The 25,445-nt window shown below is 38.1% G+C and overlaps 1 protein-coding gene and 1 long non-coding RNA gene across 4 annotated transcripts in view; both read right to left on the bottom strand.

The window, feature by feature from the left end:
* Window positions 1-1,756: 1,756 nt before the first annotated feature.
* On the bottom strand, window positions 1,757-7,360 carry LOC124404424. The gene is made up of 3 exons (XR_006929007.1): window positions 6,142-7,360; window positions 4,320-4,327; window positions 1,757-1,766 (listed from the first exon to the last, which is right to left on the bottom strand). It is a non-coding gene; the product is annotated as an uncharacterized LOC124404424 (long non-coding RNA).
* Window positions 7,361-7,672: 312 nt separating this feature from the next.
* Window positions 7,673-25,445, bottom strand: part of LOC124404420 — a 46,078-nt gene continuing 28,305 nt past the window's right edge. The window contains exons 4-7 of one of the 3 annotated variants that reach the window (XM_046878526.1): window positions 17,230-17,424; window positions 9,497-9,836; window positions 8,241-8,381; window positions 7,673-8,197 (exon numbers count right to left, since the gene is read on the bottom strand). In XM_046878526.1, the coding sequence (XP_046734482.1) occupies window positions 8,250-8,381; window positions 9,497-9,836; window positions 17,230-17,424 (667 nt within the window). In that variant the 3' untranslated portion in view covers window positions 7,673-8,197; window positions 8,241-8,249. Of the gene's footprint in view, window positions 8,198-8,228; window positions 8,382-9,496; window positions 9,837-17,229; window positions 17,425-25,445 lie in introns of all 3 variants that reach the window. The other 2 variants (XM_046878525.1, XM_046878524.1) reach the window with 2 other exon arrangements.

The raw sequence follows: 25,445 nt of genomic DNA, 5'->3' as shown, positions 1-25,445 counted from the left end.
AAGTATTCCGAATTATGCCACACTGGCCACTGTGAACCCTTCGAATATAAGGTTACATATGGTCAATATTTTTCGACGCAATATAATATCTTCGAATCGAAATTTTGGTCTCCATTCGCAGATTCTCTCGCAAGTCTGCAGAATTTGGTTTGTTCATTAGTGTTGAACATTTTACTCCCTTTATTCATGGTGGTTTGTAGTACGTCGTATTGTGCCGGTGCAGAACCATCTGCGTCTCTACACAATTGCCAATTAAGAATCAACGGGGAGTCGTTCCTTGACTTTTCCACACCTACAACACCCGATCAGTTTTCTTCGTTTGACGTTTCTTATTTATCGTCTCTAGTGCATCGAGCAACGCGCAAAGGTCACCGTCGTTGTCATCGAGTAACGGACCTTTTCAGGGCAAGAATCTATCTCGGGACATACATATGCGTGGTTATCGTTCATACCATCTTTCAAGTCTCTCCCGCAAAGCATCAAAGAGAGTTGGTGATATGCCACGAGAAAATGTTGGGTATTAAAACCACGTGGAAAAAAATTAATCAAAAATACCGAGGAGGTCTGAATTCAAACGGTAAACTCGTTAGTAATTCATCCTTTTTCCACATACCAAATACAGATTATTTCCACTTAAGAATGATGAAAATTCACCCGCATTACAATCCTTGATTCCTATCGTGACTTCCTGTGTAATTACGGCAGCTCACGAGGCATTTCCGACTATCGTGTACCGTGTAATTGAATCCTACGAGAAGGAGGGGGGAGGGATTGATAAACAGGTGCGAATACCTTGGGAGTTCCGAATTCTGATGTCATTGTAAGCATTGGCCATTGAAGATCGAGTAAACACGTGTGATGCTTCAAGCCATTCTGCAGCCTTGCCGGGTTTGGTATTGCAATCTACGGTATAAGAGCTGGTAGAAGACCCGCGGTTTATGGATGTGCGAACAAGATGCATAAATATAGGTATATAGTACGTGTGTTACAAGCCTGCCTCACATATAATACGCATATAACCAGATACTTAGTCAACTTACTTATCAACCTGTCATTAACTATTACCGAATTTCAGTGATTTCAACTGCAGGCAATTGAGAAAAATTCGATGTGCCGCAGTCATTCGTGTGATGAATTTCCGGCATTCTCTCCTTAAAAAGAGAAAGAAAAAAATATTTGCATACACTCGAATGTCTGTGATCTTCGCTACTTTCTTAATATTCATTTCGCATAATTTTTATTTTTTTTTGCATTTCAATTTACCGTATAAAAATCGAGAAATCATTATCTGTACAGAATTGACACATTGTTATTCAAATTATTTGTCATTGCGTTTCGAGCAGAATCGCGCAATGTACGATATGCATTTACCTAATTTGAAATAGGCGTAGGAGGGCAAGCAGTGTTAGAGAATTCGGCGACAGCCTAACGTGTTGCACAACATTCATTAGAACATTTCAGAGAACATCTACATATCTACGAGTATATCGGTTTCGCGTTGAAATTTCTTTTTTAGAACAGCCATTCGAGAAGCGGCGAATTGTATATGTGTATATATATATATATATATATATATATATATATATATATATATATATGTATATGTACTTTAGTTTGCCGATATAATTATTGGTCTCAGGTTTCTATTACAGGTTAAATCTTCCACGCTGCATGTATACCTACGTTCAATTACACTCCCGCGTCCCCAATATAAGCATTGAATAACTCATCGTCAGTCAGACGTAATACTTGAATGTTATGATAAACTGTTAAAATCTAACGTTGTGCCGTAAATTTGAAAGTTTGCATAACGAGCCTCATTTTTCCTCGCTGACGTTCGCTTATTAAATTCATTTATGCCATTTTTCGCACATCTCTTAAGTCATACTGCATGCACGGGTATATATATATATATATATATATATATACATAATAATGCATGGATGATTGAAATTCAAGAGGATTACGGATTTGGTTTTAATCAAAGACGTAAAATTTAACGAGACATTTAATGATTTCATTATTGTTATTTCTTTTTGTTCTTCTTTTGGGGGTTTTTCTTTTTTTTTTTTTCTTCTTCTTTTTAATATATCTCTAAAGCTCAGCAGGTTCAACAGTTATTATTATTAGTATTGTGGTTTGGACGCAGTTGGAAGAAATTCGTGCCTATGGCGTGTGATATAATATCTACTATTGTTACACGTGTGTTCGCATATTTTACATACCTAAATAATATTCGTATATAATAATAATAATAATAATAATACGGGAATGTATTTTCGAAATATTTTCATGACCATGACTATTACTATTATTAATAATATTATTACTATCATCATTATCATCATCATCATCATCTGCATCGTCGTCGTCAGCGTCGTTATTATCACGAAAATATACCTATATAATATTATATATCGTCATGCTTTAAAATTAACTAACATTCAATTAAATATTTACCATCGAATTACAAAACGGTATGATGATTTAAAGTGTACTATATGTTACGAATGTCACGTGGGCGTGTAAAATCAATATAATTTACAATCATTATGGAATAAAAACACGCGCGCTTTTAAGCTGGGCTTTTAGCACGCCGTTTGGAATCAAGGAATCATATTTGTAAAACCAATCACGTAGATATTGAATTAATTAATATCCTAAGTGGTAGATATAACACAAATATATCGTTTTACGAGTTGATGGCTAATTTGACAAATTATATTATTAATATTATTCCCATCGCATTAACGCAGGTACGTTTAATTTTTTTGTGTTTTCTCTTCTTCTTCTTCTTTTATATTCATTTTTACCTTCTATCACCCCCCCCCCCCCCGCCCCCTCCTCCCTCCCCTTATCAAATCTTATACCATCTAATCAGGATGTAACAAAAACTATATACGCGTTATTATATAATATAATACAATCAATATATATTAAAAATATTGTATTGTACGTACACAAATATAAATATATATATATACATAGGTATATATATGTATATATATATATTTATATGTATCGATCAATTTAATCAATGATGAATATGCGAGTCCAGCTTGATCGACTGTATGGCACAGCAAGTACTGTATATATAATATATATATATATATATGTATGGATGTAACGTATAGCGTGCAGAGGGTACTAAACTTTCTATTATAATACATATATTCATTCGATTATTAATTTGATTTTACGTACTCCTTATGTAGTTGATTATTTTCATATACATGTTCAGTTGTTCACATTATATTTAACTGACTCGAAAATAAATTTTTTACAAAATTTTTCATTAGTCATTTCTCAAAGTTAACTATACACGTCGTTGATTTTAAATTGATTTATTAGTATTATTTTTTTTTTAATTTCGTTTTAATTTAGTACGAAGCCCGCGTGCAGCATATTAAACTCCGAATTTCGTAAGGTTTGTGATTCTCCTTTCCCATGAATTAATACTTGGTAAAGTAATTTAGATATGAGCCGAATAACACGACAAAAAGGAAAATAAAGAAATGATATACGCGGTGTTTCAGTTTGCTGTAACGATTTCGCACATTTTTTATTTGTATTCAATCGTAATCAATTTTCTCACGTGATGCACGTGTGAATTTGTCAATTACCAATCACAATATTCAAATCAGGATCCTTGGGTATTAAAAAAAAATAAATAAAAAAAATGTTACAGGTACCCGTAACAATTCACGCAGTAATCCATGGCTGCAGAATTTTTTTAGTAAAAATTAATATTTTTCTCCTTCGTTTTTTCCTGTTGAATATCAAACGCTTTGCACCTAAATTGTCGACTGAAATTCTTAGCCCCGAACGTTACGTATCTAAAGTATCTATATCGTATTAGTTATATATCATTAACAGATTTATTTTCAGGTTTAAGACACTGAAAAAAATCACTATCGGTTCGAAAATCGCATGCGGGAAAATTATTGCTGAAAAAGAACGGCCTTAATTAATAACACACTTGACAAAACACTCGTTGTAGGACGTTATAAGTTACTCCGAGATTTTATCCATTCATCTATTTTTCAATACGAGCGAATAAATCGAGGACTGCATAGAAGTGTAATATATAGAATATCGTGTGTAAATACTTAAATAATTTGTATACTTTATTCGATATAACATTTATAACAGATGAAAAACAGAAAGAAATTTGAAAAAGAATAATCTGCGTGGTGTATATCGTTTGAATATTTGTATAACAATTTTCTTTTTTTTTTTCCTACAGTAGAGAAATGATGAAAGAATTATGTGAGAAAATAAATAATAATAATGATAAAGATGAACACGGAAAACAAAACATTTTGTTCTCATACTCTGCATTATACAATAAAAATAAATATATATATATATATATATATATATATATATATATATATATATATATATATATATAGTGTATCTAAGACATGCAGTCGTACAATAGCTACATATATACCGTATATGTATACCGATGCACGTATACATGTACACATGTTACATGAAATGCAATTGAAACAAAGCGATTGTTAATATTTTTTTTTTTTTTTTTTGTTTAAGAATCTTCTTGCGTCTTTAATAATAATTTAATCGCATCCGAGGTATAATAATATGTACACATATTATGCATTCAATATGCCTTCGTTTAACAATAATTTGTGCATGGGCAGCAGTATCGATAATTGCATAGACGTATAATAATAATAATAAAAATAAAGTTAATCATTGTTTTTCTTATTATTATTATTATTATTATTATTGTTATTATTATTACTATTATCATTGTTATTAGTGCACGGACTAAAAACAGAAACAAAAAACAGAACCGAATTAATGTATGTAATATACGTATATACTATGTGTATTTATTTATACATTTATAATTATTTACAAATAATAATAACAACAACAACAATAATAATAATAATAATAATAATAATAATAGTAATGTAAAAGGTTTTCATACGCTGAATTTTTACTACGTTAATTTCACATAAAATTTGTGTGGATGGTAAAAACGGAATAAAAAAAAAACGAAGATATATATACATATATTTATATATGTATATAAGTATATACATAAAAATACACATGCACTAGACGCACGAGTACTTATATTATCATACTCTCTACATGTACAATTAATGATTATTCGTAAAAATTAATCGCCACAAAAACATACTTTTATGTTCACCGTCGACTACTGCAGTGCAGCTGCAGTTTTAATTTAGGTACAATTATTCTTCTCATGATAATAATAATAATATTATTATTAATAATAATAATAATAATAATAGTAATAACAAAATATACCTAGGAAATATAATATTCACTTATATTAATATGAAAATTTTTATTCAGTAGTTATATAAGCATAAAAGCTGTAGCTACCACTCTGTATCTACAATTTATTGTATTTAATATATATATATATATATATATATACATATATTATTTTGTATATATATATATTCCTTTTTTCATATTTTCGTCAGTTTCATCACTTTCGATTCGAAATTTTTTTTTCCTCCTTATTTTTCGACTCTTTGCTTCCCGTTGCAATCGTCGCGTCTCTCTTGTCTTTTTCCCGTCCGAATTATTGTTACGAATAATAATAATAATTATTATTTATATTATTATTATTATCGTAGCGTATGTCAATTTTGCGATAACTCCCGTATATACCCGCACCTGCACGACCATCTTTTCAATTTTCGTTTCACTTATCCTTTTCTCTTGTATTCGCATTTCTTCTGGCCCGTATCATATACATATCGAGTTTCAACGATAAGAAGAAAATAAATATCACGCTGCCTTGTTGTTTGTTTGTTTTTTTTTTTTTTTTTTTTTTTTTTTTTCATTATATTACCTATGTATATGTATATTGTATATAATATTAGATAATATCACGATAAAGCGCAGAATCTTAAATATTACTTCTAGTGGATATTTAGATTCTAGATGATCCGATGCTTATTGTTTCTTTACACGATTACTGGCTGATTAATAAAATAAATAATAAAATAGTAAGAAATTAAAATTTGTGTATACGTATAATTCGGGGAATAGAAAGAAAAATACCAAACACACGGTACTCGGTTTGTACTTGGCAGAAAATATTCGGCGCAATAATCTTGAAATTACGCACGATAAAAATTCTCATAATCTCTCTTGTAAATTCATCGAGACCTTGGCAAAGCGGTAAAAAAAAAGCAGAAAACAAAATAATAATTCACGATTGTACATATCGTAGTTGTAAATATGTATGACATGATATCTATGTCTATATATGTATATATATATATATAATAATAACGTAATGCAAACGTAATGCGCGACATGGGAAAGGTATGAAAGAAAAATAAGAAAATTTAAACGGTATTGTAAATAGACTCGTTATTGTATAATAATTATAATAGATTCATTAACAATAATGATAATAATAATAATAATAATAATAGTAGTAATAATAATAATAAACAAACATTTGTCATAAACTTAAAGTATATAAGTGTGTATACAATTAATAGGATATGCAGCGTGTCAGCAGTTCTGCCTGCGAATAAATTTTTTTTCCGACTTTTTATATATCTCTATTTTTGTATCTATAGTCCATCGGTTCACAGCTTCGCTTGTGCGAAGCTCGTGTACTGATGATTTGTCGAAATTGAATTAAAAAGGCCCGTAACTTGACGACGATTATCAACTTGGCGCATAAAAACTCTTTTCTTTTCCGTTTAAATTATTTTTCTCAACGACTATATTTACTTGTCGCGATCAATAACTATATACGATACGGAATTTCGAGCAGGATATGTCTGCTAATCGTTTTCGATTGTTTAACGAAATTCGACAGACCTTTAATGTAAAACTTTGGTCCTTTTAACGCATCCCGGAACCCGAATACAACAAATACTCGTTGTCACGCACGTCAGGAATTTTTTCGAGGATTGTTGTATATCGAAAATTCTGAGTAAATTGATTGAATTATTCGAATCATCTCTCTCTCTCTTTCTGTTTCTCTCTTTCTCTCTCGCTCGTTCGCTCACTTTCCTCTATTTGTATGGCGTAATTGGATTATTTTTAAACTACGTCAACACAGACCGGTCAAAACGATGCTGGGATTGAATTACACAGAGAGGTTTTTCTTCATTGCCATTATCGTAATTCGATTACATTGACGACGAGTCGTCAAGCCTGTCGCCATTGCGAATTCCACAATAGCGGATACAGTGACCTGTCCTGATTTCATTGTTTAATCCAATTATCAAAGAATCGGTAATCAACTTATGCATTATGCATACCTATACGTATAACACTACGAGTTTACTTCAAAACGTTTCCACCGCGTGGATAAATAACAAATTTCTGCGATTCAATCTTATAAATTGCAACTTTTTACACATAGTATTGCTTGAATTCAGAGGATAATGAAGGATCGTGACTTCTGTAAGATATGAACTCCGATTCGGTTCACCTTAAATCTCTTTCCACCGTATTACCGCGTTACAAAGACTGCGTGACGATTTTTTCCTTCTCTTTTGATTTTTATCCACAAACCGGAGTTGTTTATAAAAAGTTACGCATAGACGTGGGATGGAGCATTGAAAATTATACAGAACTTTGACAATTATAATTATCAATGTTAATATTATTTTACAGAACCGATGATTTTGTTGGAAAAGATACTGCATTCCGTGATGATTATGAATTGAAAAAACAAAAATTTATAAATTTCAAATTATAACAGAGATCCGGGCTTAGTTCTTTCTTTCTTCAACACGCGAACGTTTTTCCCAAATATAGCAAACGTAAAACTATTCTTCCACATTCCTTGTTAAAGTAGTATAGTATATACAGGTATATATTCATGTATATTATGTAAAGCATATATCGAAGTCGAGAGAGATCGATCGAAGAGGGTTGCCCGCGCATGAGAGACGAGACGATGCGGGAAAGGTCGGCGTGTACCGAGCCTCCTCATCTGCAGGTAGGTGGATATACGTGTAACAATATCGGTGTGTCGGTGTCGAGATACAGAGAGAGATATCCAGAAAATAGTCGAGCCAGACGTGAGTCAGTATCGAATCGAGTTCCATCGAGGTATTCGCCTCTTTCCTCATCCTCGTCATCGTCTTCGTCGTCTTCGTCGTCGTCGTCGTCGTCGTTGGCCGTATGTAACTCTTCTCTCCCTTCATCCATCATCCTTCATCCTTCATCCTTCATCCTTATCCTCCTCCTCCTCCTCCTTCCTACTGCAGCACGCAGCATTTACACTTGGGTTTCTTCTTCAGGGTGACATGCTCGACCTGCGACGCATCCCCGGGACCCTGGGCCGTAACTCGACCCACCTCAACCGTCGCCGCGTTGACGCTTGTCGCCACCTATACAAATATCAGTTGATTTAGTTGCACATTGATTTTGCAGTAAATATTTATGCAATTTGCAATACAGAACTCCGTTATACGGAAAGCAGTTATACTGCAATGGATTGTTGAAAAAAAAAAAAAAATTAACACAGTCCAAAATCGATCTATTTCCTAATCAAATTAAGTTCATTTTATACCGAAAACATTTTTTTTATTTATTTTTGCTTGAGGAAAAATGCTTGATCATCGTAAGGATTTTTCTACATCGATGGGTCGATTCATCCTTCCGATATTTCATATCCTTCGAATACAAAAAAATCATGCGAGTAGTTAACAAAAAAAACTTTTCACCATTTTGCAAATAACTTGGTGAAAATATGTTTTTTTTTTCAAATCTTACACGTTCGAAAGGATAAATAGAGCCATCGGTGTAAAAAAATGCTTACGATACAATTTTTATTGTTTTTAAAAATCTTTTTTTCATTTGTAACGAACTTTGATTAAGAAATGAGTCGATTTTGAACTCTGTGAATTTTTTTTTTCAAGTATCTATACCCGATCCCCTTAAACCAGTTCGATATCTTCATCGCGTGCACGATTTCCAATCTATCAAAAAGAGAATATTCAATCGGCATCATTGAATTTCCATAATTTTAATCACTAGCTCAAAAACATGATTCCAAAATCCAACTGTAATCAATTTTCTAAAAAACAGCTTCAACATTCTGCAGAAATTTCCTTGACATAAACCAGCCCACACACATCCTTCATTCTGAGCGTTCCAATTTCAGTTTTGAATTTTCGAAAACGACGGTTGACCAATTAACTGTAAAACCGTTCGAAAGATGGCATATATCGAAGCGCTGCAGGAATGGTTAATGTTAATTGAAAACGGGTTAAAAAAAGACGCCGAAGCGATTTAATATTAGATACATATTGTTACACTTACATTATTGTTATAAATAACGAATACCATTAATTATTCATCAATTTAAACATAAACAATTTATTAAATAATTATTATTCATGTTATAAATAATCAGTTTAATAGTAAATAAGTACCTATATTTGAAATATGTTTTAGTTTGCAAAAAAAGAAAGGGAAAAAGATACTACGGAAAAAAAGATACCTTCTTGTGTGCGGCATTCTGATTGTTCGAGTTCGGAGCAGATCCCTTATTCGGCGTGACATGGGCAGCATTTCCGTTCCCCTGATTGAGCCTCGGCGAGGTTTGTTGATTGGCGACGGTCGAGTTCAGGATCGTATTCGCACCGGAGTCGAGATCACCGTTGGCAGCCGGGGCAACCGTCGAAACAGGGGTCGTGACCTCGGCTCCAGGAAGTGCGGGTGCGTTTTGTCCAGGAGTCGGAGTGATCGGTTTGCCGCCTTTTATGAGCTCGACGATCTCGTCGGCCTCCCTCGAGAGGTCGCCGTCCGGCCTGAAAGGGTTGTCCCAACCGCTGTCGGTGCTGGAAGACACAAAATCGAAAATTATATGCTATACAAAATTGCACAGAAAAATTATTCGCCTGGTGCAATAGCGACGCGCCCATCGTTCTCTCCATTGATCGTAGTCCAAGGTTTAATTGGCTCGTTGCGCGTTAATTGGAGAAACCGAGGGGACGCCGACGATGCTATGCCGAACTGTACACGTCAGGTTGCAAATTCGCGCTTGGATCTCTTCATTTTATTTTATATTATTTTGTATTTTTTTCTTCTTTTTTTTTTTTCTGAAAGAAGAAACTTGAACTGTTTTTACTCGGATTTATATTATTTCTTTTCGACATATTATATAGTTTTGCAAGGATTTTAAGTTATAGTTCGTTATAGTTGATCTTCGATCAACATTTGTCATGGATTATCCGACGGTCAGCCGTGGAGCGACTGGCTAATATAAAGTATCTTCATAATGTTACGAAAGTGTTACGCCACGCGGTTAAATTGGACTGTATCCAACTGGCAAAGCTTCCAGCACGCATCGCGATTGTAACTCAATCCCTGGATATCAACATCTTGTGGCAAAGTTGTTGTTTTTTTCATTCTTTCTTTTTTCTGTCTTTGTTGTTTGTTTTTGTTTTTAACGGTATTCCCGCCTCTCGTCTCATCACCTCGTTTGCAGTTGCGTTTTAAAATTTTTTATGTACACGGTCAGATCACGGTCTACCTCTCTTTCTGATTTGCCAATTTTTAGCAAAGTCGTTTCGTAAGTGAAATTTTTGAAACGATCAACCGATTTGAGTACATATCTGTCAAAAACGGGATTCGAACGTCGAGCCAAACACTAGTTGCATCGCAACTGCCCGCAGCTGGTATCTACAACGATTCAACACTTTGTGCCAAAAAAAGGTCGTTAAAAAGCGCTTATTCTAGTCAGCCAAGAGGAAAACGGGCTCTTGCTGTTAGCAAGAAATTGAGACCGGTGCTAACAGCCGGGAATGTAAAAAAAATGAAGTTTGAAGTCTTGTCTGCACTAATACCAAAAAGACAGAATTGCGTATCAGATGATTCTCCGGCGCTAAAGAAGCAGTATTTAAACTTCGATTTGATGTTTGATTTTTAAAACTGCAGGTTGCATGACGAACGAACATATGACGCATGAAATCGGTTGGGTTTGATCAGACTGAAGTTTGGAACGTTATTTTAATGATGCATCTTTAGAAAAACCCGTTACATACATTTGAACTTTTAGAGGATTAGCTGAAATTTATGAAACCGTTAATAAAACGTGAAACAAATACAGATCTTGTAAATTCAACTTATCGAGCTATTCTAATGGTGAATAATATCAATTTTTATCTTAACGTTTCGATACGCTAACGTTACCAACTTCAGCCTGCACGTTCGATTTGAAAGTATAAAATCATTAAAAAGTCATTAAACGATAATCAGTGATTCTGACTATCCTACGAACGTCATTTTACAATAACATTAATGTCCTCCTCCATAATATACCCGAATTGCGAAGACATCGGTTTTTATTACTTCTTCGTAGATCAGACCATCCAGAAGTGCATATGAACCCGTTTATATGCATATGAACTCGCGTGACGAGTGATAGAAGGAAAGAAGAGAGAACCTAAAGGTTCCTACTCTGCAAGACTGCATTCCTCGGTGTAATAATATCTACCTGTTGTCGTGTTCGTCCCACCCCTTGGGTATCTTGAGCACATAATAGACGTGGCCGCCATGTGTAGCCGTAGTTTTCATCGCGAGTGATATGTGACACAGGGATCAGCAATTTAGTTTGAAGAGTTTAGGGTTGATTAAAGGTTAACTGGGGTGACACCCCCGTAAGCGTGTCGTCGCTGCATCTCACGTTGTAGGATTTTATTGGAGAACTGAATTATGAAGGTGCATAATAATAATAATCATTATCATCATCTACAACGACAATTATTAACCGATTCCCCACGTAGGAACGAGCCAACCATAAGCAGCAAAATCGTGAAGTCAGAGTTCGTGAGCGTTACAACGTAACTCGGTGTTGCGAGACGTTATTTCTGGATTCCGGCTGCACCGAAACACCAAAGAAGAAGAACAAAATGCCCGCATAAGTAGGAGGAACTAACAAGTGTATAAGCTTATCATCACACTTTTAGACCACTCCCGAAATAATTTGATTGTTAATAATTTTGAGATTGCGAGAATTGTGGAAAAAAACGCGACATTCATAACCTGCAACACGATACCACCTCTGCAGCATGTGATCTATATACATATATATACCATATCGACACGTTAATTAAAGAAAACGAATTAGTACATCGATAGTAAATAATATAACAAATTTAATTCTCCGTAACAGCGTAAATTATTGTCTGCAAGTTTCTAATCCACGACGAAGGTGTTTCCTTCGACACCAGGTGATCTCATATTATAAGACAGATGCGCACTTGATGCCAACTCGCGTACGAACTGGACTCCGTCGCGCCGGTGCGCCGCTGCGTGGGCTTGGGGATGGACGGGAGTTCCTCCTCTGTCCTCGGTTCCTCGCCGATATTCTATTCCTAACTCGCGAGCCCCCCCCCCCCCCCCCACTCCCCCCTTCCCCCCTCATCCTCATCCTCATCCTCATCCTCCTCTTCGTTCGCCCCCACCGTAATGCAGCATCAGCTTCGGCTCGTCGTAGCGTCGCGACGCCCGATTGGAACGCCCCAAATTGAAGAAGAAAAACGTCTAGATACCTAGTAGATTCGATGTTGATGTGACCGTTTAAAAAATTGGAAACAGACCAGAGAGGTTGTGGTGGGTACTTTCTGAACTTCCGGAACACGAGTTTCTCATGGATTAGGAATTCGAAACACGTTAACATTCATCGACGCCCTGCAAACCCCCGCCTCTTGGTGGTGGTGGTGGTGGTGGTGGTGGTGGTATCGGAGGACGTGAGTAGTTCAGGTCGAGGTCAGGCCATTCGTTTCGCCGTTTCTCGAACAACTAGAGCCTCGCTTATTAATATACCGTGAGTGCGTGGGCAGGCAACACGAACCGCGCGCAAATTCCGAACCAACGAACGAACGAATGGTTATATACGCGACTGGCTGGAAAATGACTCACGCGAATATAGTACATTGGGTATACAGTATACAGTATAGAGTATACAGTATGTATGTATAAGTGGTGGGCAGGGTATGATTCGGCTTTTTGTTAGTTAACTCATCGCCGCGTTTATACTTGTTTACAAACTATTGCAAAATTGGTAACGGATGTCATACATGCTTGGAAGCTCTTCATTCTTCAAGGTCAATACGTTGGTAACCTCAACATAACGAAACATTAAAGAAAAGTTTCAATATTTTTGATGACATTTGAAATGACTTCAAGAAGTTCCTAAATTTCAGAGTATCCTGAAGATGTTTTCTAACTTCAACCTCACTTTCATTCAGTGATAATAATCACGGCTTGTACACCATTTTTATTCGATTATTCAAGAGCAAGAAAGAACGCCAATCAAGGACTAAAAAAGGATACGCATTGGAGTCTATGAATTCACCGGACAACGTCGACTACTCCGAAATAGTTAGAGACTATTGATTCCCTGCAGATGGTAGGGCGTTCCTGATAAGAGGCGACTGTAGCCATTTCTGATTGTTACCGATGCACATTTGGGTTCCGGAGTTTCATAATCCGGAATTCGTCTTATTGTTATCGTTATTACGTCAGGATAATTGGCCTGCAGCAGACAGAAAGACAGAAAGGAAATTCATGGAAAGAAGATTGACGGGGTGAGTGGCGATTTCGATGGTGTTTTCCGTTGTCCCCGACGTCGTTGGGTCGTTGATGGTTACGCAACCGCTGGGTGCGGATGTTGACACAGGCCGCGAGGCCGACCTTGCCATCGTATAATTATCATCACCGGGGCTCTTCGCTTCCGGGATAATCAGCTGGAGCTGTCGCTGTGGCGCCGGAAAGTTAAAAGTAAAGTAAAGTAAAGTAAAGTAAAGGGAATCGAGACGAAGCGCGACGGCAAGTCGAGAATAAAATTGAAATAAAAATATTATCGTAAAAAGACGAGGTCGAAAGCATTATAAACAAATTCTCATCACCGTTGTTGACTTTGGCGAAGTTACAAAACGACATGTAGTCGGTTTGTGTATATATATATATTTAGTACCAATCCAAGCGTAGTATTAATCGAGGTTCGGAACGTGGCTCATCGCAACAGCAGCAGCAGCAGCATCGATAACTCGACATCGTTACCCGTCGGTAACACAAGTACTTCGGATCAATTAGGTCATCACACGGCATGAATAGTCAATCAGAGACAACGCGGTGTAAGTAAGTAAGTTAAATCCAATCGAGGTTGAAGCAGCACCAAAGGCACGTTCGATTCGGTGAATCTAGTTCATCAGATCAGAGATTGACTGCATTTCACGCGGTGCTCGATCGACGGGGTACCGAATTAGCCCCATAGTCCAACAGCGCAGTTCTTTCTAGGTACCAACCGACACTCGCCCACGCCAATCGGTGTTTTTCGCCTACCTCGTTTAATCGGAGATGAAAAAAAGGAATTCCATACATGCGGTGCTGGACTTGTGATCGGATAAATACTAGAAGTTAAGACCCAACAACGCGTGTTTGAACTCATCTTGTATCGAAGCCACAATTCAGTGTCACCTTAAGTTTCCCAAGAGTGTCTTCTAGGATTTTAACTCACTGGGTCGAAATACGTGAGTTATGTGTATAGGTATCGAAGATGCAGTTCATGCACTGCATGAAGAAAAACTTTGCGGTTCAGTTACTGATCAACTATCTCTTTCTATCGCGATCAAATTGTATGAAAAGGTAGTCATGTCGGTCATGTGACCTGAGCCAAGAAACCGGTGAGTAATTTGCTATTCGGCTTGTTTATGTCGCACGGACGAAATTTGGTCACCGCGTGAATTTATGCAAGGTATTGGTGGTTGACGCTACTATTACTAACAATAACAACAACAACAACAGCAGCAGCAGTAACAGGAAACAATGAATAGCTGAAACTTTGACAAACGTTTGCCAGTTGAGACGAAGACTTCGTGACGAACGTCATATAGTTTCAGGCTTCACGGTCCATAACCGTGAAAAATTCTCTCCTCCGTATCTCATTTCATCTCTTTCTGTAGGTACTAGTCGAACTCTTGTCAATGCCAGATAATTTCTAAGTGTTCATCAGCCCGTGAAATACATCCTTTCATCTCAACCGCATTTCGAGTATAGATATATTTAAGTATACAATATTTTAAATCGTAACAGCAAACGAGATGAACACAATTCACAATATACGAAACGAAATATATATCTTTGCCTGACAGTTTCTTCAGAGCTTAACGGTATGAGAAACACTTCTTTCTTAACGCCTGCATAATTCAGTCCTAGTCGTCAAAAACTGGTACGTATGAGATACTGTATCAACGCTACTGAAGTCAATAAGAAATCGTGTAAATAATCCAAGTCATTCGGTATCCTTTAAAATGAATTTTAACAAACTTCAGAGAACGCGTTGCGGCTCGTCGTTTTACCGTTGCAGTAAGTATCACTGCACGACTGCAACTGCAGGTGGTGCACAACCTTCGCATGGAGGTGCTACCACTACTGTGCTACTGAAGTTCGTCCGCCTGGCGCCCTCGCACCTAAAAGCGTCCCATGGTACACGGCAAGGGGTGCTGCTGCATCGATCCCGAGGATTTGGTTCCCCCTTCGCGCCCTGGCATCGCGAGTGTTTCGACATATTGTTTCTAAACATAAGCTCATTTCTACTAAAGTAAATGTATCAATGATTGACATATTTTAAAGCCAATTATTGACCCTTTTATTTAAAAAAAAAAAATAACAAATTTACAGCAAAAATGGTAAATTTTTTAAGACACTGAAAATCTTTTCTTTGGATAATTTTAGGAGTAAATATCAAAGAGATACAACCAAAAAATAGAAAAAAAAACATCAATAATTGTGACAAATTCAATAACCGTTACACTCAACTTATTCATGTATTATTTATACGGATACGGATATTTTACGCAAATCGCACAAACTTTCTCTCGGTACCTACATGTCATTTCGCTCTTCTTTTCTTCCATATAATCTCAGTATAATATCAAGTCGTGGATGTAGAGTGTGTGATATCATTTGACATTTAACCGTAATGCGAGAAACTCGCGTTTTATAAAGGTGTAGGTGCAGTAGATAAGTCTATACCTCTCGAGCATTATACATATACGACCGCAATTTATTTTTTTCCGATATAGGATACATTTCTCGGTTTATGTTGCGGTCCAACGATATAACTAATCGCAAACGCATGCGCCGGGTGTCCCATATATATATATACATTATATTGCGTAAAGGCGAGGATAACCGGAAACTATAATACGCCATTTCCGATTGTACACTTTTCTCTTCTTCGCTATTATTATATGTATGTATGTACATATTTACACACAAAGTAGGAGCTTTCAACGGTTCTTGATTCTTAAAAATTACGCTATTCTGGTTCTCTTCCTGACACGCCATTAAAAAAAAAATCCCTCGTCAAGTTAATCTATATACCTACGCAACATGTTTTTTTTTTCAAACATAGTCGGAAATAACTGACAATCGATTTAAATTTTAAACCCGATATACGAATATCTTTGATAAAAAAAAAAAAAAAAAAAAAACGTTTAATCACAAGATTCATTTACAGGATTACATAAATCTTGATCGAAATTTCATTTGTTCGATCAATCTTTTTCCCCATTAAAAATTCCACGTATACCTAACTAATAAAACACGTAACGGTTGCAGCGGCGTTATTTCTATCACCACCTGTACATACATACATATATACCTCTGTAAAGTCGCGATACGCCGCAGTAGTTACGCCGATAAGTAGACGAGTTGCGGATGCGATAAGGGCGGCAGAAAACCGTTACAACGACCACAGAGCTATGCTGTGAAGGCCAAAGATTGGCAGTTTTGCTAGAATCGACTAGGTCAGACGGAGACTTCCTCCGTGACGATAAAGTCGTTGGTACCGTTGAAACCGCAACGATGAATTACGTTTGCGTGTATATAATAAAAAGGCGTGAAACGGTGGTCGAAAAATCGGAAGACTGAAAAAACGGCGAATCGAAACACTCGGCAGAGTATCTTCGATTGCTGTTACGTGGCTGAGCCATCTTATCAGAGGTTATCTATTAGGAGCAAATGTTCATTACCGGCTATACCTAATGAACAAAAATATCACAACACAGAAATGTTGAGAAGATTTCAAATTACGTGGTAAAACGTGGTTAAAACGTACCCCAAATATGCTAGTTTTGAACGTTCTCATTGTCTGAAACTCGAGGAACTCATCGAGGTTAGGTTAAAGGACTCTTGTCAAAATGGTCGATTTATGATTCGTACCTGATTTGCGTGTGATAAGTGGGCGTTGTGTGCTCCGTATGGGTGGTAAGAAGTTCGACTGGACTGGTGGCCATCGTGAGATGTGTGTGAAGGTGGTCGTCGAGGTCCGACGTTGGTTCGAGCAAAAGGACGCCCGGTGTCGACGGGCAAGGCGTCGGTTCAAGAAGTGATACCCTGACTCGTTCTCGACCCTCGCTGAAACATAGCATACAGCATCAAATGCATACGTTAATGTAAGAAAGAATAGGTTATACACAAATATACAAAGATGGCCGATCTTTGGCCGTATCATGTTATGCACGCGCATTGATGAGAACATCGACGTTTTAATGTATATCTAAGAAGGAGTCTCGGTGAGTGAGCAAGTGACATCACTACACATTAGATTCCGCAAATCAAGTAGATATACCTATAAGTATTTGCGCTGTAGCAATAATAAGTGATACGCGTAGCGATAACGAGTGGTGAGTAGTGATGAAAACGGCAAGAAGAAAAAAAGAAGTTTTAAGGTGGTTATAAAGACCCGTTGTACACCTCGAAAACGCGGGGATGTAAAACTCCTATACCGCTCAAGCGATCAGAGTGAGACTTGGGCAATTAATGGCTTATTTTGGCAAAAAGTGGAGCGACTTTTTACTTTTTTAAAATTTGGAAAAAAATTTTACAGATTGGTTACCACCCACAGAAATTGGCCAAATTTTCACAGTTGCACTGAATGGATCTAACTATCCGGTATGATGCCACTCGGCGGCGATAAAACACACATTTTGAGCCCAGTCCCATGAGATTTGATTGTGAAGTGACGAAATGGCAGCTGATCTGGTTTTCGATTACAAAGAACATCGAAATCTCATTTTGGTGACATTTGTCGGTAATTTCTTACCGACATTACACGCATACATTATCGGCATGTGCGTAATGTCGGTAACAAATGTCGCCAAAATAAGATTTCGGTGTACTTCGTAAGCGAAAACCAGATCAGCTGCCATTTCGTCATTTCACCATCAAATCTCATGGGACAGGGCTCAAAATGTGTATTTCATCACCACCGAGTGGCATCATACCGTATAGTTTGATCCATTCAGTGCAACTGTGAAAATTTGGCCAATTTCTGTGAGTGGTAACCAATCTGTAAAATTTTTTTCCAAATTTTGAAAAAGTAAAAATACGCTCCACTTTTTGCCAAAATAAGGCATTAACTGCCCAAGTTTCACTCTGATCGCTTAAACGGTCTAGGATTTTTGCATCGCCGCGTTTTCGAGGTGTACAACGAGTCTTTATAAGCCTTAACCTTAAACAACGGCGCATTGCTGCTGGACACAAAAAACGTCTTTGTTCAATCATGGCCGGCAGCTTTCTTATCTGAATTGCAGGAAAGGTGAGACCATTTAGCGGGTCTCACGTATACAGAGGAGGGAGAAAGAAACAACTTGAATGCATTATAGAGCACGCGTCGCATACTTGATGTCGCTGGATCTGGTTTGCGGTTGGGGTTGGGGTACTTCGCCGCATCGATCTCGTCATCTCGGCGCCAACCTGCCCTTATTTTCTCCGGTTATACGGTCAGTAGAGCCCGCACAGGAGAGGGAAAACCGATGGCGGACTGTCGCACGGAGATAATATGTAGGTATCCATGTCGGTTCACTCCAAGCAGGTCTCGCAAATTCATTCTATTATCATAGCACATCGTTATGTCGAACTTGGGTCGAAGCAGACTTATGGCTAAACAACGTTTGGAGTCGTAATCGTAGACGTTCTATGAATCACAGTTAATACCAAGCGATAACAATCTCGAGCCTTTACTTGCTCGGAAGTTTACTCCGCTCGTGCGATTGAGAACGTCAAGTACTCTTTAGTGTGTAATATGCGGAATACTAATGGAAGGAACACGTTCAATTAAACTCTTTGAACATCATTCAGAGACGTGACTCACACGAAAACAATTAGTGTTGTGTGAACTTCAAGATCATCTGGACCACGTATATGATTTTGACTTTAGCTTATCGGGAAGGTTTCATTTGCGGATATCACAAGTTAATTGTAAGTCGGGGTAACGAACGGTCAAACGCATATGGTTCCATCGTCAAAGTACAACGAGTAACAGTGAAGAACTCTGCGGAGTAGTTATACGATTTTATGACTGTCAGTAACGAGCTACAACCAAGTCTCCCCGAGTTCTTTGTTTCTTCGTACTTGAATATTTGTACTGCGCTTGTTCATAGAACGCGTGAACACCGCTGGCAACTATCCAAAGCTTTTCAGACACTTCGGTTACGGTGAATCGTATATAGTGATCCTAAAGACGAGACATCGTTTGACTTTGAGCTGTAACGACTAGGCTGTTGGCAATGAGAATTAAATTGCCCGGTCAAAACTCCAGTGTTCATGATATAAGTACGTACGTACAGGAAAAGGTAAATGAAGTCCAAAGTTTAATTCAAGGGAAGACAAAAAGGCGCTCAGAAAATTCTGAGGAATCAGGTTATAATCAGAATATAAGTTTTTATCAGGTATGAAAAGTTTGTAACAAGCTTCACGTACATACGTACGTCCACTTAAGCTCATAAATCTGAATTTGCCTGTCTTCTGCGGAAGAGACAGTGAATAATTAAAGAATTTTTTTAACCGTAAGCGATTCTCTGAGTCACGGATTCCTCCTCACAGTCACTGCTCTTCGCTATCACAAGTATAATATCTACGTACGAGATGAATTAAACGAATAACACAGCGTGACGTTTAAATTATGAAGAAAAGGGCCCCAAGCCTACGAGGTAATCTCTTTCCAGTCTGACTTCGTCATCGCCGCTATAAATTAACACCCGGAAGATGACGGAGTTGGGAATTTGGATTCCGGCATCATCGAGTTCGTCGATTGAGCGACACTGTCAACACCCACGCGAAGCATTAAACGAGACGACATGACAGACGAAGCGGGTTATGAGCAGTGCTCAATTGCTGCAATTTAGATTACATCATTCCAGCTCCTCTGCGACATACTCGGAGATCGTCTTCTTCCTCTTTCCGTTCCTTACTTCTCTTCTCTTCTCTTCTCTTCTCTTCTCTTCTCTTCTCTTCTCCGCCGTCCATTCGTCGTCGATGAGTCGAAGATTCGAGTGCCAGTTAACGAATTTCAAAGACCATTGACGCCGTTTAATGTGCAGAGCGACGATAAGGAGCGAGCCCAGCGTAATCAGGCCTTGGAGCATTAAAAGAGATAACCGTCCAACCGTCTGCGGAATTTCGCTTCTAATGAGCCGAAATTGAGATCAAGTGCTCAATTCCTCCTCTCATCCGTTCGACGCTTAGCTTCTTCTTCTGCACTTCTTCTAATGCATTTATGTACATTTACAATTATATGTACTCCAGTTGCACCGGAGTAACGAAAGCGTAGAGATGAGAGGCAAGGCAAGGGGAAAGCCTCGGTTGCCAGCAGCGACGATTACGAGCACAGCTAGGCTAGATTGGCGAGGAAATTCAATTACACCACCTTGAAAGATAGCCGACAAGATATTCTCCCTCTCCGTCAAACTCTTAACCATGATAGTCGGAAATTCAGCGTTGAGAACCGTTATCAAGTAGAATCCACCGATACATTCGCCATGCTGAAAAAATATCTGGGAATTATACCTTAAAAATTTACCAGTACCGAAAGTGCCGATGGAATTCTGTGAATAAATTATCCTTGAAGATGAGGTGTTAAATGTTTAGAAATTTCTAGACGGTCTCTCTTTCACCGTCATAATATCCGAACTATCATTAGACTTGAATTGAGCTCGGTTTAAAGAACCGTTCATTGTCTTACATATGCTGTGAAAAAAGAGATATGAATACGTATTTTTCCCCATCCTGATCTTCGATTCTTTCCCAAACACCTATCCAACAATTTTCAAACAAGTCCCTAAAGACACTGGAAATACAGAGACGCATGTAAACGCGAGGTATAACGTCTGCATACCTGCATACCCATCGAGAAAGAGATACGACCTTGAGTTACCCAGGGCGTGTCTAGGCCATCGTATAAGCTCAGGGGAATGCCTGAGGTGCTGACATGCAATTATCCTTGTCCACATTGTCCTTGCACACGTGCTTTATAACGTTAAAGGCACTGTCAGTCAATGGTGGCGGACAGACTTTCGTTGGTTGTTACAGGTTCCGTCAAACCGACTAATCAGGTTCCGATGATGTAACAACACCTGGTAATCACATGCAGGTACATACAACTAGACGTAGTAAAACCGGAAGTCAGCTGTGGACACACAGCGAACATCTGCAGGTGTGATATCTGCCTCTGTCGTGCATGGAATGGAGAATGGAAAACGGAGAAGTCAACTCCTTACGCCACCTGAGAATACCAAGAAGAAGAAGAAGAAGAAGAAGAAGACCAGGACTCTTGTCGCTCCTTGCAGTCTATCTCTGGCGGATACGATATGACATTGGGTATTCGACTGGATGCTCTCAATACGCGAAAAGCAGCTCACGATAAGTCGCCCTACTGAGTGAAGGGTTACTCGTCGAGAGGTGTGAGAAGTCTCTACCCAAGTGTGACACCGCAGCAGTATCTCGACTGTGGTGGATGGATCATTGGATGGGAAGACGAGAAGGCGGCATGGCGGCGTTGGTTAACCGTACAGCACCGTCCTCTCCTCTTCTCTCCTCTCCTCTCCTCTAGTCTCTTCTTTTCTCTGGCCAGTGCATTGCATCTCTCCTTTCCATTCGTGATTCCGACGGGGCAAGGAGAAGCTGTGAACAGAGGCATGACTCGAACCCCGTCGTGGCCTCGGCCGCTCTCCATCCATCCATCGAGCGAAGGGGAAAGAGGAAGACGGGTTTTGTGACCGTAGGTAGTCCAAAAAACCATCGTCGGAGCGGTTTGCATGATGGTGCGATACTCTCTCCTTCCTCACAGCTCTGCGTGTATTTTATACTGCACACGTACACGTGTAGGTACCTACGTGTGTGTATATATATTTGCTTGCTTGGAGGTGGCTCGCTTTGCCAGAGGTTCGTTTCTCACTGCTATACATACATAAGCCAGCAACAGCCGTTCGCGCAGCAGGCGACTTCGATAACAATAGATGTCATAAAAGTACCTTAAGTTACACTCTCTGAGCAACGGAAAAGGGGACCAATGGATGTCAGTCGTATGGATGATGGTTATCATCGATTCGACAAATCAACCAATCATCATTGGGAATGATTTAGTAGTACTTCAAGGTTTAGTCAAATGAAATATAGTTAGTATAATAAAAAATAATGATCACATGATCAGTTTATTCATTCCTTCACATCGCTGGATGGTTTGAGAAATAGGTTGTGGGTATGGAATCGTTCACTCACGAGCAGGAGTTATTCCTAATAAATAAAGCGAGTCTATGGTGTAATCTAAATCTCTGATGGTATAGGAGTACGGTATACGATAATATAATGTATATATAACACGGGTATAATATTAATCATGCCGGCGGTCGATTCTGCAGCATCAGTCAGGTCAAAAATAACCTCTGATAAAACTAAACGGCTTCGAAAGTTTCGACGCGCGCGTCAGATTGAACGACCAATAAATACTTGTTAGATATTTTTTCCCCCCAGAGCGATTGTGATCAACAATGAAGTTTGATGCAGATTAGAACGTCCAATATTCGATCAGCTTTAGAGTGTTTGGCATCGTAAAGAATTCATCCTCTAGGCTAGATATTCAAGTTTAAATCCTTACTCTTCTCTATTAGTTACGGAGTAATTTTCTTTTTGTCTAATATTGTTATAGATAGACATAAAAATATCTGTCTATCTATCCATCTATTTCTCTAACGTTCACATCTGTACATCCATATAAACGTTTGACGAATGTGAATAGTGACGCAACGACTCAAGGTCCACGAGCATAAGGCAGGTAGGTGTATACATTGTACATGTATATATACACACAACACATATTTAACTACTATATATGCATATAGAAAACGACGTGCGGATCCAAAAGCGTGAATGCCGTCATCGCGGTAAATGGAAAACGGCCCGCAGGCCGTTGCGGCGTCATTAAAACCGTGCAGACCAAGGGAAATACTATACACTAATCGTAAGCCCATCCTCGTTCCCAATTTCTAGTAGGTAGCCACCTACATAAGGGCCGAAGATTAGAAAGTCCATGGTGAAATCTAATATCGATCGGCGGACTCCCATCATCTCGACAATTTTATTGCTGATTCCTTCTTTAGACCATCAATGGTACATAATGTAATGCATATAGACTCTCCTAAAGTTTTATATTGCATAAATTTTTCTACCCTTTTAAAGGGCGTGCAACGTCAGCCTAGTTCCCCAGTTTTCTCATCTTTGAGTCCGGAAGAAGGGGGGGAGGATGGGGATTTGTGACATTTTCTCAACAATGGGTCGACGACGGTCGACGATCTTTCAAGAGCGGCACGAACCTTCCCTTCTTAAAAACGTATTTCGCACCCGCTCTTCCAATTTTAACTGTACTTTGTATATATATATAGTTGTACGATCGTTATACCTGACGGTGTAAACGGTGACCCGAAGATACAGGAAACCACACAGGATTAAAATTCATGGATCGTTAGTCATTGTTATTGCTGATTTTCTGGGATTTATCGAGTGATCCACATTAGGTACGAAAAAATTGTGAAAAGTTTTGGAAATTTTAGATCGATTAAAATCTGATGAATGGACATTGAGGCAAAGGCTGAGGACTATGTTCACGGTATTATTCGTCACTCAGCTATTAGCACTAGTCGTAAAATTTTTCTTACAGATATTTATATTTGGCCAAGCTCTAAATAACTCGGACAACGTGCCATCGATATATATATGAGATCAAAATGTTGGATCGTTATCAATTTTGTTTTTAAAAAATAAAAATTTCATTCATGATTAAACGTTTGCCGGAGACGGTCGTTTACACGACATTCAAATTTATCATATGTATGTACATTTTGAACAACGGATGTAATGTTGCGATTGTTGTTTCGTGGGCGTAACGTAAATTGCCAATTATTAATTAGGCGGAAGAATCGTTGTAAGAACTGTTCTCCTTTTTTTTCATGCATAATGCATCCAACTTACACACCCCAGGTGTATATATACTATATATACTGTATAAGTAACGCCCTTTTGAAAGCGTTCGATATCGCTTGGTTGCCGAGAAGACCATTAATATTGTGTGTAGAGGATACACATGAGGAATACAATACACCTGAAGTGGCATAAAAGTTATCGCAATTTCCGTGAAAAAACATAAAGTTAAGGCCACAGAGTAAAGAGAAGAGAAGTCGAATCTTTCAGTATCGATTGATCGACGGACAAACGTTTATACAACGAGTGAGTATAAAATATGAGTAAGTTACTAGATTCCTGAATGAGTTTTAATTTCTTCGAATTCGCATCCATCGTTCGAATGAAAACCAGTCTAACGTTGCCAGAATTTCAAAATAAGAATAAGCTTATAAAATTCCTTAGTCCTTGTGGCTAGAGTTACGAAACAATAAATCCAGAAGACTAAATTCCCACGATCAATTCTGAAAAATACTTTTCTTCCTTGAAAATCTGACCAACAGGTGAAACGTCAGAGTAAAAACTGATTGGACGTAGACAATATTTATATTGATTTGACTAATATGATCTGCACCCGATATTCATTTTAAGCCAAAATACGATTCGTCGTAAGCAAGAAGCTTCCTTTTCCGCCTTGTAGTAGGAACGAGAGTCGGGAGAAACGGGAAACTAGGGAAGAAGGGAGACAATGAAGGGGTGACCGAATTGTGTGTCAAGATGGCGGGTATCCATGGCAACCTTGCAGTGATATTTCACGCGTTTTAGTATCACGGTTACCACCGTTGCTTTTGAACCCACGGATTTTTTCTGCCCCTCTACGAATTGCCGTGTAAAAAAAATTAATCCCAGATACTCCAATTATCCGGAAAAAATTGAAAAACGCAATCTAATTCATGAATTGCTTAGGCTTATTTTTTGTAAGTTCTAATTCCACGTCCATAGATATAAAGACACAAAATTCGAAATAAGATTTCCGACAAAGGGCGGCTGGGATCTCGCGTCAACCCCTCAAGCTAAAACCCACTTAATTCTTTTGCCCGGAAGTGACATACATAAAATTCATATCTCAAATCCAGCGATGTATAAAAGAGTGAGAAGGCAAAGCGTGTAATTCCAATGCACAGGATACAAATTGTACCAACACT

Source organism: Diprion similis, chromosome 3 (genome assembly GCF_021155765.1).
Source record: "Diprion similis isolate iyDipSimi1 chromosome 3, iyDipSimi1.1, whole genome shotgun sequence".
Classification (NCBI taxonomy): Eukaryota; Metazoa; Arthropoda; class Insecta; order Hymenoptera; family Diprionidae; genus Diprion; species Diprion similis.
The sequence above is the reverse complement of the archived record's forward strand: the minus strand, read 5'-3'. Positions and strand labels throughout refer to the sequence as shown.